Source organism: Furipterus horrens, unplaced genomic scaffold (genome assembly GCF_987537825.1).
Source record: "Furipterus horrens unplaced genomic scaffold, mFurHor1.1.pri manual_scaffold_10, whole genome shotgun sequence".
In the NCBI taxonomy this organism is placed as follows: Eukaryota; Metazoa; Chordata; class Mammalia; order Chiroptera; family Furipteridae; genus Furipterus; species Furipterus horrens.
In genome coordinates, this window is record NW_028327180.1 from 62,060,607 (window position 1) to 62,080,038 (window position 19,432).

General features: G+C 39.5%; 1 protein-coding gene across 1 annotated transcript in view; it reads right to left on the reverse strand.

The window, feature by feature from the left end:
• ADAMTS19 (ADAM metallopeptidase with thrombospondin type 1 motif 19) overlaps nt 1-19,432 on the reverse strand; it is a 294,467-nt gene that overhangs the window by 51,616 nt on the left and 223,419 nt on the right. Inside the window, exons 17-18 of the mRNA XM_090289153.1 lie at nt 7,968-8,125; nt 2,156-2,309 (exon numbers count right to left, since the gene is read on the reverse strand). Coding sequence (XP_090145279.1) covers nt 2,156-2,309; nt 7,968-8,125 — 312 coding nt within the window. The remainder of the gene's footprint in view (nt 1-2,155; nt 2,310-7,967; nt 8,126-19,432) is intronic.

The following is a 19,432-nucleotide window of genomic DNA, read 5'->3' on the forward strand; positions in this document are numbered from 1 at the left end:
CACATTTAGTCTATCAACATATTCTATTAGTTCTACTTTCAAAATATACACAGAACCTGACCACTCACCCTGCCTCCACTGCCACCACCATGGTCAAACTACTGTCATCTCTTTCCTGGATTATTGTAATAACCTCCTGACTGATCTCTCTGCTTTTATTCCTTTCCTTCAATATATATACTTTTAGCTCAGAAACAGAAATAACTTAAAACATGAGCCAGTATAAGTCACAACTATATTCAAACCCTCCAAAGGCATCTCACATCACTCAGAGTAGAGGAAGACCATGCTGGTGTTCCTCCCACCCTTGTGCAGGCCATCTCTACTCTTGCCTCAGGCCCTCACTTGGAACTCTTTGCCCCAGATGCCCTTGTAGGTGGCACCCATCTATCTCAGATGCTTAAACCAGTGTGGTCTCACTAAGGCCTTTTCTGGTGTTACCATATTCTGCACCTGCCCCCTTGCATTTCACAATGCATTTTTACCTGCAGTACTTACCACCATTTTATCCTATGTTATTTATTTATGTGTATGTTTTATGTTTCCCTTCCCCCCAAACACTCTTCTTCATAGGCCAGTCTCTTTCTGTACTTTCAGCAACTCCTGCAGCAAATTGAGGCTGTATGCAGCAACACACTCTTTGCCTAGAAAGCAAAATTGGTGTTCTACCTATTTGTGCTAACCAGCTTATATTATATAGATAATATGTCGTCGTCGTCGTCGGCGGCGGCGGCGGCGGCGGCAGCCGTCCGTCTCGAGAGATGATGGTGTAGCTTCTTAAGAGTCTATCTGCACCGCCGAGAATGGCTGTGCAGTCCGACTCGGGAGTGACATGGTATCTGTCTCCTCCCGTGTTGAATCGACATCTTGCGATGACGCTGAAGCTACAGAGCCTGGGCAGGGTAATATGGAGGGTCTGCTGTTGCCCATGCAGCAGACCCCCCCTCTCTTCGCAGCTGAAGGGTCCAAGGGAAAGACGGAGTCGATACAGCTTGGGTTCAGGTGCGCCGCAGGAGTTGCCGGTGTTGACTACAACGTCAAACCGCCTTAGGGACTCCGGCTCCGGATTTTCTGTCGGGGTTTACTCCCTTAGCCTTTCCCCTGAAGAGGTATGCCGCAAGGCAGCGGAGGTTTTTTGGAGTCAGAGTTTTCCTTCTCTGATGTACCCTGACTGGAAGATCGAACCAGCGACACTTAGCTCGCAGGCCGACGCTCAATCCACTGAGCTAAACCAGCCAGGGCGATAGATAATATGTACTTTTGTATAATTAAGTACCTGTTTCCTTTTAGCTTCAAAAGGCCTCTGTGACTACAAAGCAGTCATAAATTTGCTAAGTGCAAATGAGAACTGAAACACTACACTGCTGATACACAAGATACAAGTTCAAGTTGGGAACCTGGTGACTGGGGATCTGGACTTGGCCTCAGTACCCACTGGTTCTGTAACTGACCATCCATGGAGCCCTGGCAGGCACCTGTCCCATTAGAAGGATTTCGTGATTTCCTAGACTCACATTTTATGCTCAAGTAATTTTGTACTTTTGCCTATTCAACTTCTAATAAAAAACAAAAATAAAAAAACTTTGAGTAAAATTTCAGGATACTTCTATATTTATTGAAAATACTCACATACTATAAGACAAATCAAAATAAAGGACTTGGGGAAATTAAATTCTTTTTTTCATCTGTACTATACATATTTAACTTAAGTATGCAGACAACATAGAAGCAAACTCAATACCTCTTTTCTAGCATGTTCACATTCATTTCAGGTCTTGTGGGCAGATGTACTTTGGAATTTAGAAATTTTAATATTTTTTACAGATAAAAAGTAATACATAAGAGGTGCATATAACAACCAGTCTGGTGGCCAGGGAAGCGCCTGTGAGCAAATACATTAGTATTTACACAAAGTAAAGCAATGCGTAATCATATTAAGTGACAAATCTCAACGGCCTTTTCTCAATTCACATCAAATTTTGCCACCAAATATTGAATAGTTGTATTTAGCCACTAAGTGTACCATAAAAACCTTTGTTTCCAATTCTTTATGGAGTTTAAAATTTCAGATAAGAGGTTGCAAATCTATCTTAATTATCAATAGTTAATCAGAAAACAACTACTGTTTTGGGAAAATAAGTAGAAAACCTGTTACCTCCTCCACATGTGGTGTCACAATCTTCCCAGCCTGTGTGTGTCCACATGAAAAGTGGTTCAGGCACTTTTGAGCTCTGATTCTCTGCTGGGGGGTCTGATGGAATAGTGTATTCATAGTGAAGGCCATATGTCTGGTCTTGAAACAGCAGCACCTACAATATAATATATTAAAGTGATGAAGGAAGGTGGGTTGAAATAGAGCACACTCAATGTGAAGCATAAAACTAAGGATACTGATAGCCTAAAATGCTTATTGCATGGTATGCACACTTCTTTAATAAAGAGCAGAAATGTGACATTATTGCTTAAGTGTTGTAATTGTCATACTTCTGAAAAGGTAGAGGTTCCACACTTACCTCTGAGCAAAAGATATCAAGAAGAAATGACCACTTGAATGAGGTCAAAGATACCAGATCATTTGCTTTCAAGTAAATGGACTTGAATATATATCCTCTTTAACATCAAGCTGTAACCCACAATTTAATATCAAATGTAGCCTCTGGATTCATATAAAATAAAAAGATGACTAGAAAGTCCCTGCATTGACAGGGGAAGAGAATAGAAGACTCTGGAATTCCTTTTACTCCATAAGGATAGAGAACTTCAAAGCCAACTGGAGGACAAGATTTATTTCTATGTATACTAACAGTTACTTTTGAATTTTGTCAAAATATTAATTTAATAATGGTACAGTTATGTGTACATATGTGAACAGTGCAATAAACTATAAAGGGTATATGAAAATATGAGAATGACAGAGCTCGGGGCAACACTGGATGCAGGCAGGGGTGCTGTCTGTTTGATTTCCCCTGGTCATGGGCAATCATACATGTTTTAAATGAAAGAAACATACCTGAAATAGACTCATTTTAAATAAAAGAATGAGTAAACATATGTTTCTCTATAAATACATTTGCACAAAATAGGGCAGACAATGCCATGGGCTATATCACTTCTGTGAGGATTTATAGAAGCTATCTCTATAATGCATTATGATGCGTAAAAACCTTCATGAGGCCTGCCCGGAAAAAGTCCAGCCATTCTTAATACTCATGTTCTCCCATTTCATGGGCTGTTTTTTCATTTTGTTGATGGTTTCCTTTGCTGTGCCAAAACCTTTTAGTTTGATGTATTCCTATTTATTTTTCTTTTGTTTCTCTTGCCTGAGATATATCAAAGCAAATACCGCTATGAGAAATGTCTGAGATTTTACTGCCTATGTTTTCTTTTATGATTTGAATGGTTTCAAGTCTAACACTTAAGTCTTTAATCCATGTTGATTAATTAATTCATGTATGGTGTAAGAAGATATTTTAGTTTCATTTTTTTGCAGGTATCTGTCCAGTTTTCCCACCATTTATTGAATAAACTACCTTTACTCCATTGTGTTTTTGCCTCCTTTGTCAAATATTAATGGACTATAAAGGCATGGGCTTTGTATTCTGTTGCATTGATCTATCTGCCTGTTTTTATGCCAATACCATAATGTTTTGATTACTATGACCTTGCAGTATAGTTTGATATCAGGTAACGTGATTTCTCCAACTTTGTTCTTCTTTCTCAAGATTGCTGTGGCTATTTGGCATCTTTTGTAGTTACATATAAGCTTTTAGAATATTTGTTCTAATTATGTGAAATATGCCATTGGTATCTTGATAGAAATTGCGTTGAATCTGTAGATCGCTTTGGGTAGTACGGACATTTTAGTGCTCTTAATTCTTTTTATCCATGAACATGGTATGTGCTTCCACTTATTTGTATCTTCTTCAATTTCTTTCTTCAGTGTCTTGTAATTTTCCAAGTATAGTTCTTTTATGTCCTTGGTTAAATTTATTCCCAGGTGTTTTATTCTTTTTGAAGCAATTGTGAATGGGATTGTTTTCTTAGTTTCCCTTTCTGATAGTTCATTAATGGTGTATAAAAGCGCAACTGGTTTCTGGATATTTATTTTGTATCCTGCTACTTTAACTGAATTCATTCATCAGTTCTAGTAGTTTTCTCATGGACTCTTCAGGGTTCTCTACATACAGTATCATGTCATCTGCAAATAATGACAGTTTTATTTCTTCCTTTCCAATTTGGATGCACTCTTTCCTTATTTTTGTCTGATTGCTGTGGTTAGGACTTCCAGTACTATGTTGAGTAAGAGAGGTGAAAGCAAACATCCTTATCTAGTTCCTGGTCTTAAGGGACATGCTTGTAGTTTTTGGCCATTCATTATGATTGCTGTGGTTTGCCATATATGGCCTTTATTAGTTGAGGTGTTAACCTTCTATTCCCACTTTGTTAAAAGTTTTTATCATAAATGGGTGTTGGATTTTATCAATGCTTTTTCTGCATCTATTGATATGATCATGTGGTTTTTCTCCTTCATTTTGTTTATGTGGTGAAGCACATTAACTGATTTGTGAATATTGTACCAACCTTGCATCCCCAGAATAAATCCCACTTGATCATGGTGTATGATCTTTTTAATGTGTTACTAGACCTTGTTTGCTAATATTTTGTTGAGAATTTTAGCATTTAAGTTCATCAGGAATATTGGGCTACAGTTTTTTTCTTTGTAGTGTCTTTATCTGGTTTTGGAATTAGGATAATGCTGGCCTCATAAAATGAGCTTGGGAGTTTTTCCTACTCTTGAATTTTTTGGAATAGTTTGAGAAGAATAGGTGTTAGTCCTTCTTTGACTGGTAAAATTCACCTGTGAAGCTAGGACTTTTGTTTGCTGGGAGTTTTTTGATTACCGCTTCAATTTCACTAGTTGTAGTTGGTCTATTCAGATTCTGTTTCTTCTTGATTCCATTTTGGAAGATTGTATGTTTCTAGGAATTTATCCATGTCTTCCAGCTTGTCCAAGTTGTTGGCATATAATTGTTTGTAATATTCTCTTAAAATCCTTTGTATTTCTGTGCTGTCTTCTTTCATTTCTGATTTTATTTATTTGAGTCCTTTCTTTTTCTTGATGAGTCTGGTTATTACATAGCTTTTAAATTGATGAAATAAATGTACAGAACAGCTACTTACCAATTTAATTAAATTAAAACCTGTCTATTTTTTCTAAAAAATGCTATCTTTTCATTGACAGTTTAGATTGTCCTTGAATAAATAATGCCCTTTAAAATAGACACCCTGGCTACAACACCATCAGCTTCTCCTGAAAGTGCCTGCAGTTGGCAGCATGCTTTTGCAAGAGGGTAAATGTGATGGTGTTACAGTGGAGGGGCAGCAACTGAGCAGGGCAAATGTACTGCCTTTAAAAATGCAGTGCAGGCTTTCAATCTGCAATAGTCATTAAGGAAAAGTATCTTAGAAGTGCAGTTTCCCTTGGATTACTGCATAAATCCAGGTCACATAGATGCCTCCTTTTAGCCATAGTTCACTGACTTTAATTATGTTTCATGCTTCCAGGAAAAACCTTGGTAACTACCAGTCAGATTAAGAATTCTGCAGCAAGGGAAGTGCCTCTGCCCAGCACTAAGGTCTCACATTGACTGTTTTCAGATTTTGAATTAGAGGCTCAGTAAAAGAGCTTTGGTCTTATTCCATAAAAAATGTAGGCCTCATGATGGCATTTACTGCAATCCAATCACTTAAAATGTTTGTTGTTGGGAATGTGGTTGTTTCAGGTGGCCCCAGGGTGAACACTTCCTAAGGTATATGACCATCTAATCGCTGCATTGTACACCTGAAACTAATATAATATTGTATGCCAACAGTAACTGAAAAATAAATTTAAAAAAAAAAGTGACCCAACCATGGAAAGAACCAGATACAGGGCATACAATGTTTGTTTAGTCATTTTTTTCGTTCTCTTCAGATGGCACATAGGACAGAGCGAAGTTTCCCATTCAAGTGAAATAATAGGTTCCAAAGAAATTTTGGGGAGATGAACAAATAATTATTCCAAGTACACACACACTAGTGATCCAAGGCTGTTGTAAAGAAGCTTTAGTCTAAGCTTCATATCAGGAGAGGCAGCACAGTAGTTTGATTAATACCTGATTTATTCTCAGCTAAATAACATTGTGAGACACTGTGCACATCCCTTAACCTTTTCAATATTAGTTGTTCAGTAAAATGGAGTAATAATAATACATATTACACAGTGTTACATACAGCACTTCAGACAGTGTCTGACTCAGTGCTCAATAAGTGGTAGTTGTCATCCTCATCATCATCATCAAGATTTGGAACAGAGGTCCCCATGCAACAATCCTTGCTCCCCTAATCCCTGTGGATAAGACCTATTGATTGCAACTCTAGGGAACATTGTTATTTTAAAGTGGTCTGTGGATGAGCTGTGGTGGCACCACCTGGGAGCTGGCTGAGGTGTAGATTTCCAGTTCCACCACAGGCCATGTGAATCAGAGCGAGCACTTGAACAAGAACCTGGGTGCTTGGCAGGCACATTAAAGTAGGAAAAGCAGCCCTGGCTGCTGTGGCTCAGTGGAGTGAGCATTGGCCTGCTCAATGTGCCCAGTCAGGGCACATTACTAGGTTGCACATCAGGTCCCCAGTTGGGGGCGCAAGTGAGAGGCAACCACACAGTGATGCTTCTCTCCCTCTCTTTCTCCTTTCCCCTCTCTCTAAAAATAAAATAAACAAACAAACAAATAAATAATTTTAAAAAAAAGGAAAAGCAAATGAGCTGGTATGTGATTTGAACCTCTTAACTCCTCCTCTAGCAACACAGATGTCTCCAATTGAAGCCAAATTCAACTTAAATTGTGTGGTGATATTAAATAATATGGCATACCACACTCCAAATAAAGAGTCAGTTGACCGTGTTTTAAAGTTGTTTCTACGTGTGGACTTAGAGGTGTTGAAATGTCTGAATTTTAGACTCCGTCCCTAGGACAGAAAACATGCCAGCTGTGCTGTTAGTCCTCTGGCTCCTAAGTCGTTAGCCCTGACTGCAGTGATCAAGGTCAAAAAGGGCATTTGAACTTGCCCCCAGCTTGGGCGCAGAGCCCCAGTGTCCTGCTTTTTTCACTCCAAACTGTTCTGCCTCTGCCTAGTCTTTTATTATAGGGTAAAGAAACCTATCCCAAACATTCTGGTCTTCCTAATTCCGTACAAGAATCAATTAACCTAGTACAAAAACAGAATAGAGGAACTGAAAGCACTGTTTGATATATTTAACAAATCTTTTCTCCAAAGACAGTACCATTTTTTCAAAGGCATTTTATACCTATTCAGACATGGCTCATTTCATAGATGCCTAAAATGCTATGATTTACCATATTACCACACTCTCTCCACACATATCCACTCTGGTTAGTAAACACACACTTTTAGGAAAAAGAGGTGTCTTTGTTGTCTGTACTTCACCTCTACTTTGAGTCTGTGGGTCCCTATAAAATTTGGTTCCTCTTGTAACATAATAATTTCTGTTTTTATTTTATTTTATTTTAAATTTATTTATTTATTTGTTCATTTGTTTGTTTATTTATTTATTTTATTTTTAGAGAGAGGGGAAAGGAGAAAGAGAGGGAGAGAAACACCACTGTGAGGTTGCCAACTGGGGACCTGACATGCAACCTAGTCATGTGCCCTGACTGGGAATCAAACCAGCGACATTTGGCTCACAGGCCGATGCTCAGTCCACTGAGCCACAGCAGTCGGGGCTTTCATTTTCATATACCACGATTGAAAACACATTTAAACAACCCCTAAAAGCCCACCTCTTAACTGATTTTAAATGTCTACCTGACATTTCAAATTTGGAAAAAAGATTAGAGAAGGCACAGTAGGAATGTCCTTTGCCACAGGGACTGATTATGCAAAGTCAGCGACTCTCTCCCTCATACCAGGAGGTGTAAAGGTGATGTAGTAGGACCTTTGGCAGAGATCTTCTCCCAGAGGCCTCGTCTTATGTAATGAACAGTAGTTCCTGCTAAGTTGAAGGCTCCAGAGTGCTCAATCTTCCAGTCACTATTGATGGACTGTTTTCCAGTGTCTCGCAGAGCTAGAAAGAGGTTCAAAAATGTGAGTATTCATCAGTAAATAGCATTAATCAACATCCACTTCACATGAGTTCATTAAAAGTATTTCATTTATTTCTGAATGAATGGGTCAACTCCCTGTCCTAAAACATGAGGCATGTCCTCGCTGGGGAGGTTTGAAACCATGGCAAATGCCACATGCTCTCGTTCTCTCTGAAACTGCCTCAACCATGTGGCCATATTCGTCTTGACCTTCTCCAACCTCCTTTGCACATCTAATGTTTGTAACCCTTATATTTTGGTCTCTTGGTTTTTGAAGTCAAAACTGGTCACCAGGATTCAGGATAAGTGGGACGCCAGGCAGCCTAATACTCTGGCTTTCCAGTACTTGGAATTTGGCATGTGAACATTCCTTCATTTCCTTCCAGTTCAGAGGTGAATTTGGAAAGTGTTATTTTTTCTCTCCTTTTGCATTTTGCTCAACAATTTTAATGGTCTTAAGTAAGAAGTTTTTCTGTAGTGGGGTGTTTGCTAAACTGCAGGCAAGGTAGGTTGGTCCATCTGACCTTTTTTAGATCTTTAAAAATCATAAGCTATAATGATTTTGTCAAGATATAACATGTGGTCTGTGGTAGGCAGCTAGACATACATGAGCAGAGGCCAGAGCCCTGGGTGCCTAGCAACCAGCAAAACTCGGAAAACAAGGATCAGGGTTTAGATACCCTGACCTTTCATATTACTGGACATGTGGTTTGAACCCTCCCCTGACCTTTACTCCCCTGGCATGTTGCTAGTCATGAGGGTTAGACCCTTCCTTTAGAGGGAGAAGGAACCTGGGGGCCAGACAATAGCTCTTAAACATTGAGCCCCCAGGACAGGGAAGTTTAGACCTGAATCAAATACATCCAGGTCTCAGTTGTGTTTCAGCTCCAGGCCCAGAAAAGCAGCAAAGCAATGCCATGGCTGTCTCAGGACCAGCTGCACTTACTAATGAGCCCTTGCCCTAGTGCCCACCAATCAGTGGAGACCACGACCCTGAAAGGACACACCTGGAAAACTGATGACTAGTCTACCGAGATCCTCCCCTGGGCCTCCCATAAAATCTTCACACTTAAAAGTCCTTAGGACTGAGAATCCAGGCATTCTCCTTCTACTGTGCTTTACCCCACCCCTCCCCTGCCCTCTCCTCCCCCCAGGTGTGCTAACTTTACCTTTCTCTCTCCTAAGCTCCAAGGGCCCCCTTCTTTTGCCTATAACTTGTTTCCTGAGCCATTTCTTCTACCACTCACTCCTTCTACCTCTGTGACCTTCTAAATACAATTTCTCTTAGAGTTTAAGTCTTTGCTCTGAATTCTTTCCTAGACAGAACTCAAGTACCCTGGTTGCTGAACCAAGGTCTGGTCTGACCCCACCAGCCTAACATCTGGTGCCATTCTCACTGCCACCAACAGGCCTATATGACCTACTCTACTTTCCATTTTAGGCTTTTGGATAAATTATTAAATTATTAAAATAATAAAGCCACAATCTTCAGACAAAAACAGATAATTGCCTACAGGAATGCAACTCAGAGTAATGAAAAACAATCATTATACTGGGAGGAAATTAACTTTATCCTTTGAAGTAATACACAGTTTGACAGACAAATTAATTTGTTAAAGAATGATCACTTTGTCAGGATAAGATGAATTTTTCTTTCTTTTTCCTAATACTCTTTCAGATGAAGATTTTCAATGAGTTCCTTCCAATGCCCAAAGGACCTTTTGGAAATGTGGTTTGTGGTATGTATTCTCTGCCTAAAGAATTGCAGAGGCTACATATCACAGGCTTGAAATTGAGGATTTTAATACTGTGTCACTTCCTTTCCCCCCCAAATTTGTCCCTCATTCCTTGGCCTTATCTCTGTAAATGCCACAATTGTCTACCCAGTTGTTTAAGCCAGAAACCTAGAAGCCATCCTTGAATCTTTATGGTCTATCCATATGCACACCCATCTTCCAACAAGTTTCAAGAGTTCCACTTCTTCAGTGTCCCTAGAAGCCACTGGACTTTTCCCACTGCTGTGATCTCAGTCAGGTTATGCAACTGGTCTCTGTCTCCATTCTTGCACACTTCCCCTAATTCATCAGGACACTGTATTTTCCTCAAGTGAATAAGGAAACTTAGCAGATTCTCGAATAAACATGGTAATGTATTAGTATTTTCAACCTCAATTTTATCTCCAGACTAGTGTTCAAGACATTTAGGGGCATTGATGCTACTCCCTAATACAGCAACAGACCTGGGAACTGAGGCCTGAGCCTTAGATTAAACACAAGAAAAACTAACAATGAGGCCAACACTTAACACAGATACGTGATTCCATTTTTAAAGTGAATGGTCTTGTCAAGATTTTGTTTACTTATTTTTTAGAGAGAAGGGAAGGGAGGGAGAAAGAACATTGACTGGTTGCCTCTTGCATGTGCCTCCACTGAGGACCTGACCCAAAACCCAGGCATGTGCCCTGTGTGGAAATTGAGCCCATGACCTTTTGGTTTATGGGATGATGCTCTAACCAACTGAGCCGCACCAGTCAGGGTGGTGAATGGCCTTTTAATAACAAAAAGTGACTGGAGATTCATGTTTAGAGCTCTCCTCAGGGAAAGAAGATGGATGGAATCTGACAGACATGGAGGTAGCAATAGGAAACACAGTCATTTCATGATTTGTAGTCCACCAAATTAATTCTATACACTTCATCACATTAGTTAAGAGACAGGGAAAGGAGGGTTTTTTTGGGGGGGGGGGAGTTCAGGGAAAATTTTTCACATATGACATGTACTTTAAAATCATAAGTGTTGCAAAGAAGGCAATGATTAAAAAAGAAAAAGTAAAAATGAGACAGCAGGAACCAGATACTATGGCCTCACTACGTGGGTTTATATCTAGGATCGTAGTTTTTTAGATGTGTGACCCTGGAAAAGAAACTTAAACTCTGTTCCTTTATTCTCTGATTTTAAAAATTGGGAAATTAGTGGTACACACTTCATAGAATTATTGTGAGGATTTATTAAATGACTATATTTAATGTGCTAGCTCATACTAATCACTATACAAATGTGAACCATCTTTCCTTAATTAAAATTCCCTCAGAAAGTCTATTACTTCCTGTGTGCCAGACTCTGGTTTAGTTACTGCAGCTATAGCTCTGAGAAAAAAGACCCCTGACTTCAAGAATTAACAAAGGAGATAGACAATATAAAAGCATGCAAGTGAACAGATAAAACAATGTATGCAGTGGTTAGTGCTATAAAGGAAACAAAGCAGGACAATGTCACAGGGAGTGCTCTGGTCAGGGGTCACAGAGGATATGGAATGAATAATAGATTTGAGCAATGGACAGGACTTGCTGATGTGTTAGAGCTGGTGAAGAGAGATCCAGGGCAACTCCAGCTCTAGGACTACTGGAGAGAAATAATTGACCATAGTAGCATAAGTAATGCCCCCCAAAGATACCCATGTCCTAAAAGATAGATATCATACAAAGTATCTTCTCTGACCACAATGGGATGAAGTTAGAAATCAGTAACAGAATAAAAACTGAAAAATTCACAAATTTGTGGAAAATGAAACAGCATCCTCAAACAACCAATGGATCAAAGAAGACATCACAGGATATTAGAAAATATCTTGAGACACATGGAAGTGAGAACACAGCATCCCAAAATGGATGGGACACAGGGAAAGCAGAGCTATGGGTGAAATTAACAGCTACAAACACAGTAACAAAGAAGAAAGAGCTCCAATTAACAGCTAACTTCACAACCTAAAGCACTAGAAAAAGCTATCAGGAGAATAAAAACAATAAAGATTGTATCAGGGATAAGTAAAATAAAGAATAGAAAAATAATTGACAAAATCAACAGAACCAGAAGTTGGTTCTTTGAAAAGATCAACAAAATTGACCAACCTTTAGCTAGATGGATTAAGAAGAAAAAAAGAAACAATTAAAAAATCAGAAATGAATGTGAGAATATTATAGCTGGTGCTACAGAAATAAAGAGGACTATATGAAACTATTATGAACAATTATATGCTAATAAAATGGATATTAAATGAATAAATTCCTATAAACACAAAACCTACCAAGAACAAACCACAAAGAAAGAGAAATGCTAAATATACCTAATAAGTAGTAAGCAGACTGAATCAGTAATCAAAAATATCCCAACCAAGAAAAGCCCTGGACTTCATGGCTTCATTGGTAAATTCCATCAAACATTTAAAGAAGAATTAACACTGGCACTGGCTGGTGTGGCTCAGTGACTCGAGTTCTGGCACACAAACAAAAAGGTTGGCAGTTTGATTCCCAGTCAGGGCACATGCCTGGGTTGTGGGCCAGGTCCCCAGGTGGGGGTGTGAAAGAGGTAACCAATCGATGTTTCTCTCACACATTGATGTTTATCTCCCTCTCTTTCTCCCTCCATTCCCCTCTCTCTAAAAGTAAATAAATCAAATCTAAAACAAATAAAATAAAATAAACAAGAACTAACACCAATCCTCAATTTTTCAAAAGAATTGAAGTGGAGGAAAGACTTACTAACTCTCTAGGAGGCCAGCATTTTCCTGAGACCAAAGTCACACGAAAACAAAACTACAGAACAATTCCCCTTATGATATAAAAATCTCCATCAAAATACTAGAAAACCAAATCCAAGAGCACAAAAAGCATCCAAATCAGAAAGAAACAAGGGAAATTATTTGTGTTTACAGATGATAGGATCTCATATGTAGAAAATTCTAAAGATTTTATAAAAAAAAAAAAAAAACCCCACAAAACCCTGTTAGAACTAATCAATGAATTCAGCGAAGTAACAGGGTATAAAGTCAACACACAAAAAGCAGTTGCATTTTTATACACTAATAATGAACAATCAGAAAATGAAATTAAGAAAACAATTCTATTGGCCTGCGAACCAAGTGTCGCTGGTTCGATTCCCAGTCAGGGCACATGACTAGGTTGCATGTCAGGTCTCCAGTTGGGGACGCGAGTGAGAGGCAACCACACAGTGATGTTTCTCTCCCTCTCTTTCTCCTTTCCCCTCTCTCTAAAAATAAATAAACAAACAAACAAATAAATAAATTATTAAAAAAAAAAACAATTTTACTTGCAACAGCACCAAAAAGGAAAACAAACAAACGTGCGAATAACTCAACCAAGGAGGTGTAAGACTTCTACAATGAAAACTTAAAAACATTATTGAAAGAAAGCAGACATAAATGGAAACACATTCCAAGTTCATGGATTGGAAGACTTAATATTGTTAAGATGTTAATATCATCCAGAGTAACCTATAAATTCAATGCAATCCTTATCAAATTATCAATGCTCCTCCTTTTAGCAGAAATAGAAAAAAAACTATCCTAAAATTCATAGGGAATCTCAATTGACTCTAAATAGCCAAAACAATCTTGAGAAAGAGGAACAAAGCTGGAGACTCTAACTTCCTGATTTCAAAACTTACTAGAAAGCTACACTAATCAAAACAGTGTGCTACAGGCATAAAAGCAGACAGAGACCAATGGAATAGAATACAGATCCCACAATAAACCTTAGCCAAATGAGTTCTGACAAGGGTGCCAAGATTGTTCAGTGATGAAAGGACAGTTTTTCAACTAGTGGTGCTGGGAAAACTGAGTAACTACATACAGAAAGATGAAGTGGGACCATTAGCTAACACCATTTACAAAAATTAACTTCAAATGGATCAAAGATCTAAATAAATGTAAGACCTAAAACTATAAAACTTTTATGAAAGCAGAAGGCAAAAGTTTCTTGATATTAAATCTGGCAGTGCTTGCATAAGGCACCAAAAGCACTGGTAATAAAAGAAAAGTAGATGAACTGAACTTCATGAAAATTAGAAATAATTGCATATACATAAAATTTTGTTAATCAAAAGACACTATTAACAGAATGAAAACTCAGAGAATGGGAGAAAATATCTGTACATAATATACTTGATAAGGGATGAATTTCCAGAACATATACAGAACTTCTAAAACTCATCATCAACAACAACCACAACAACCCAAACAACCAACTTCAAAAATGGGAAACTAAAATAGACATATTTCCAAAGAATATATGCAAATGGATAACAAAGACACACAAAGAGATGCTCAACATCTATAATTATTAGAAAAATGTGGGAAACAAGATGGCGGAGGAGTAAGTGGAAGCTACACTAACTTCCTCCCAGAACTAGTCTGGATTTACAACGTAATTTTGGAGAAATCATCTGGAATAACCAACCGAACACCAGCTGGAGAGAAGTCTTATAACCACGGAGAGACAGAAAAGGCCACTACATCACAACGTGACCGGTAGGGAGTGCGGAGACGCGGAAGGGCTGGCTGAGCTCACACGGGTGGCAGCTGAAGGGACTGAGAAACAGCTCAGCAGCCGGGGATTCCCCCTGAGAAGGGCAGGGTCTAAACTCCCAGCTGAACTTCCCAGCCTACAGCAACAGAGTGGAAAGTAAAATAGTATCCAGTTGAGAAAAGCGAAAAGCCACAGGGTTTCTTGCTAGCTGGAGAGAAACAGCTGGAGAAAAAGAGCTCTTAAGCAGATCACATACGAAAATATTTTGGCCCCCACTTACCCTGGGCTCAAGCGGAGGAAAGGCAGAGAGGACTGGAGATGCTTGGGGAGAGTTTGGTGTGGTGGCTTTGAGGGGAGAGCTGGGGAAGCGGCTGGCCGGGTCCCAGTGCTGACTCATCCCCACACTGCAGGCAGACCATTCCCGGCCAAGTGGCGTCAGCCTGAGGGGAAGCAAAGGCCCTGCCTACAGAAATTAAGCTGCCACACCCACGGTCCTTAAGCCTGACAGCTATTCACAGATTGAATAGATTAACAACTAAAGAAGCCAGACAAAGGCAGTAGATCTCTGGAAGTCTCCAACAGGCTGCCCAGTCCCAGACTGGTACAGGATCTGACACCACCAGGGGCAGATCCAGGAAGTGCAGATCATTCTAAGAAGCACCAACAAACAATAGGAGCCACAAAAATGGGGAGACAGAGAAACAACCCCCCATCGAAAGGAAAGGTAGAGTCCCCAGAAAGAGTGCTAAATGAAATAGAGGGGAGCCAACTATCAGATATGGAATTGAAAGCATGGATTATGGAGAAGCTCAATGAGCTCAGCGGAAACTACAAAGAACTCCAGAAAAACTACAGTGAACTCCAGAAGAACTATAAGGAACTTACTGAGAATTATACCAGCATCAAAAAGGACATGGAAGCTATCAATAAGAGCCAGGAGGAAATGAAGAATACGATCTCTGAATTGAAGAACACAGTAGAAGGAATTAAAAACAGGCTAGAGGAAGCAGAAAATCGGATCAGCGAGCTGGAGGACAATGTAGACAAAAACTCACAGACAGTGCAACAAAATGAAAAAAGGCTGAACAAGACTGAAGAGGCTCTAAGACAGCTGCAGGACAACATGAAACGTAATAATATCCATAGCATAGGAATTCCAGAAGGAGAAGAAGAAGAGCAAGGGATAGAAAACCTCTTTGAAAAACTAATGACAGAAGACTTCCCTAACATGAAGGGAGAAAGAATCATGCAAGTCCAGGAAGCACAGAGGGTCTCAATGAAGATGAACCCCAACAGGCCCACTTCAAGACACATCATAATTAAAATGGCAACATTCAAAGACAAAGAGAGAATCCTAAAAGCAGCAAGAGAGAAACAACTAATAACATACAAGGGAGCTCCAATAAGGCTATCATCAGATTTCTCAGCAGAAACACTACAAGCCAGAAGGGAATGGCAAAATATATTCCAAGTAATGAAAAACAAAGGCTTACAACCAAGAATACTCTACCCAGCAAGGCTCTCATTCAAAATGGAAGGTGAAATAAGGAGTTTCCAAGACAAAAGAAGGTTAAAAGAATACATCTCCACCAAACCAGCATTGCAAGAGATGCTAAAGGGTCTGCTTTAAGAAGATGAAGAAACAGAGAGAGACAGAGAGGAACACGAGTACAAAGGGGGAAAATGACAATGAATAAGTACTGAAAGAAAGAAGGAACTTCTACCATTTGCAACAACATGATTGGAACTAGAGAGAATTATGCTTAGTGAAATAAGCCAGGCAACAAAAGAAAATTACCTTATGCTATCACCTGTTAAAGGAAACTAATGAACAACACAAACAAATGAGCAAAATTGAACCAGAGGTATGTAAACGAGGAATAAACTAACAGTAACAAAGGGGGAGATGGGAGGGAGAGAAGTGGTAAGAAGGGGAAGGGTCTAGTCAAAGAACATGTATAAATGACCCATGGACATGGACAACTGGGTGGGGACTGAATGTGGGAGAAGGGAGGGACAGGGTGCAGAGAAGCAAGAGGGGAAAAAAAGTGAGACAACTGTAATGGAAAAACAAACAGAAAAATTTTTAGTGGGGGGAAAAATAAAAATATAAAGAATAGAAATGCAAGTTCAGTGAATATTAGAAGGACAAGGTTTTTCCTTCACACTGTATATATTTTCTCCCTATCTGATCCCTCCAGAATTTGGCATTCTAAAGAAGTAAGTAATGACCTAAGTTTCTTTGCATAAAACTAATAAGACCAGTTGTTAATAATGATTTTTTTGACTAAGACTTTGACTGGAATGTCATGCCTAAAGGAGACATGCTTGGGCTTTGGTTGTTATCAAAAAGCCCTGAGCAACTGGGACTGACTTTCAAAGGTAATAAAAGTCCACGAGATAAAAGGCCTGGTACCTTGGATGGATGAGCGGTCCATAGCAGTCTTTCCAGGGAAGGAACGAAGGTTGTTTTCCTGAAAGATGGCTAGAAGGGACCTTAAGGCACAATGGAAAACCAGGAGGACCTGGAAAAGACAGGTGTTTACAGGCAAGGCTGAATGCCAGGTATGTGGCTCAGCTTCTGTGCCCTGAAGGGCAGACTGAAGGTCACCCTAAATGTTCCTTGTGTAAGTTCCAGCAAAGCAGAACTAAAGATCATAAGTGATCATTTGCTGCTCTTGTTGTGTTTATGCAAATGAACAGGATAAATTAAAAATGAACTTAATGCAGTCCCTTTAATGACAAGGAGGGTAATCTTAGGGAGAAAAATTGTGATTCAAGGAAGATCACAATGCCCAGTGGTAGACTATAAAGTAGTGCAGCTAACCGTCTTTAAAGTTTCTTTTCATTTAAAATTTGTTTTCATTTGAAAGTTAAACTATGTCTGTGGCATTATCAAAGATGTTTAAATTACAGGCAAGAAGAATGTCAAATGCCTTGCAACTGAATGTCTTTCCGATAAGACAGTCCTACAGATTTAGAGACTTGTATGTGGGTTATGTTACATAAATTAACATGTGTTTTCTGTTTTCAAAGGGCATAAGCCTACGATCTCATTACCTGAATGATTGTCTGTACATATAGGCCTCACTTAATCCTGTCTGCATTGCTGCCTCCTGAGACTCACTGGTTTGGCTGAACTAAGTGGCTGGGTTGGTGAAGAACGGGGTGGTCTGTGGGCTTCACTTTAAAACTGGTTTCTCTTTTCTATCCTAATGGCTTGGACAGAAAGAGCCCAGAGGCCTGAAAGGGGGGAAACCTAAAATATTTCCCTCAGTCCAAACTAAGTATAATGGGCAAAAGGGTTTTGGACAGGTGAGATGTACCTGGCATACCTTCCTCCAAAGAAGCCCTTCTTTTTCCTAATGTGGGACATTGAAAAATTAATACCTGTCTTTTGTCATCTAGTGGTTACGGATTGAATGATGTCCTTTAACCCTGTTGCTCCAGAATACAACAAGGATGCCAGCCTGTGAAACCAAGCATGCCGTTGTCCAGAGACAGCCAACGAACCTGGAGTCTGCACGATCCTTCCCCTTGTGGGAAGGCCACCCTCCCCTCCACACCCCCACTCTTATTAGGGATTTCTTGACCCAAGGGTAGGTAGGACGATGACCATGTCCAGCTTGAAGCAGCTAGAGGAGCTCGAGACCTTCGTCCATTGTCCTTTATAAGATTGTAAAGGGTCTTAAGTCTGAGAGGGAGGGATTGTTATTTTTTATTGTTAAAATATTTAACTAATTAATTAATTATTTAAAAAAAAGAAGAAGAATATATGAAAGGGTGAGGTAGGAGAGCTTGTATGTACGACCCATGGGCATCGACTTTGGGAGGGGATTGTTGGGGAAGGGGGGTGCTGGGCGGAGGGGAGCAAAGGGGAAAAAATTGGAACTATTGTAACAATATAATCAATAAAATATACTTAAAAAAAAGAAAAATGTGAATCAAAACCTCATTGAGATACCACTTCACAGTCATTAAAATGGCTGCTACTACAATAAGCAGAAAACAGCAAGTGCTGGTGAGGATACAGAGAAACGAGACCCCATGCACACCGTTGGTGGGAATGGAAGATGGCATGTTGCAGTTTATTAAAAACAATTACAAATTCTCCTTCTGGGCACATGCTCAAAAGAATGAAAAGCAAGGTCTTGAAGAAAATTCTGGACCCCCATGTTCATGGCAGCATTATTCACAACAGATAAAACAGAGAAGCAACCCAAGTGTCCATGGGTATAGGGATGGATAAGCAAAATGTGATAGAAGCAAACAATGAAGTATTATCAGCCTTAGAAATGAAGGGAACTCTGACACACGTATAACATGGATAAATTTTGAGGACACCATTCTAAGTGATGTAAGTCAATCACAAAAGGGCAGTTACTGTATGATCCCACATATACGAGGTTTGTAGAGTGGTAAAATTCAGAAATAGAAAGCATAATGGTGGTCAGCAGGGGATGGGAGGAGGGCAGATCGGAAATTATTGTTTAATGGGTATAGAATTTCAGTTTTGCAAGAGAAAAAGGCTTCTGGAGATGATGGTGGTGGTGGTTGCACAACAAAGTGAGTGTACTTAGTGCCAATGAACTGTATACTTGACACGGCTAACATGGTAAATTTTGTGTGTATTTACCACAGCTTTGAAAAGAAATGTTAGTGAGGGGAAGAAGGTATCCATGTCTAAATCCCTGGAACCTAGAATGCTGCCTCATATGGTAAACAAACAGATAAACTTTGCAGATCTGATTAGGTTAAGGATCTTGAGATGGGAAGATTATCCTGGATCATCCAAGTGAGCCTGAAATGCCATCAACATGTATTCTTGTAAGAGATAGGAAGAGAGAGATCTGAACACAAAAAGAAGAGAAGGCAATGACACTAGAGAGGCAGGCAGACAGATATGGGAATGATGTGGTCACAAGCCAAAGAATGCTGGTAGCCACCAGGAACTAGAAGCTGCAGG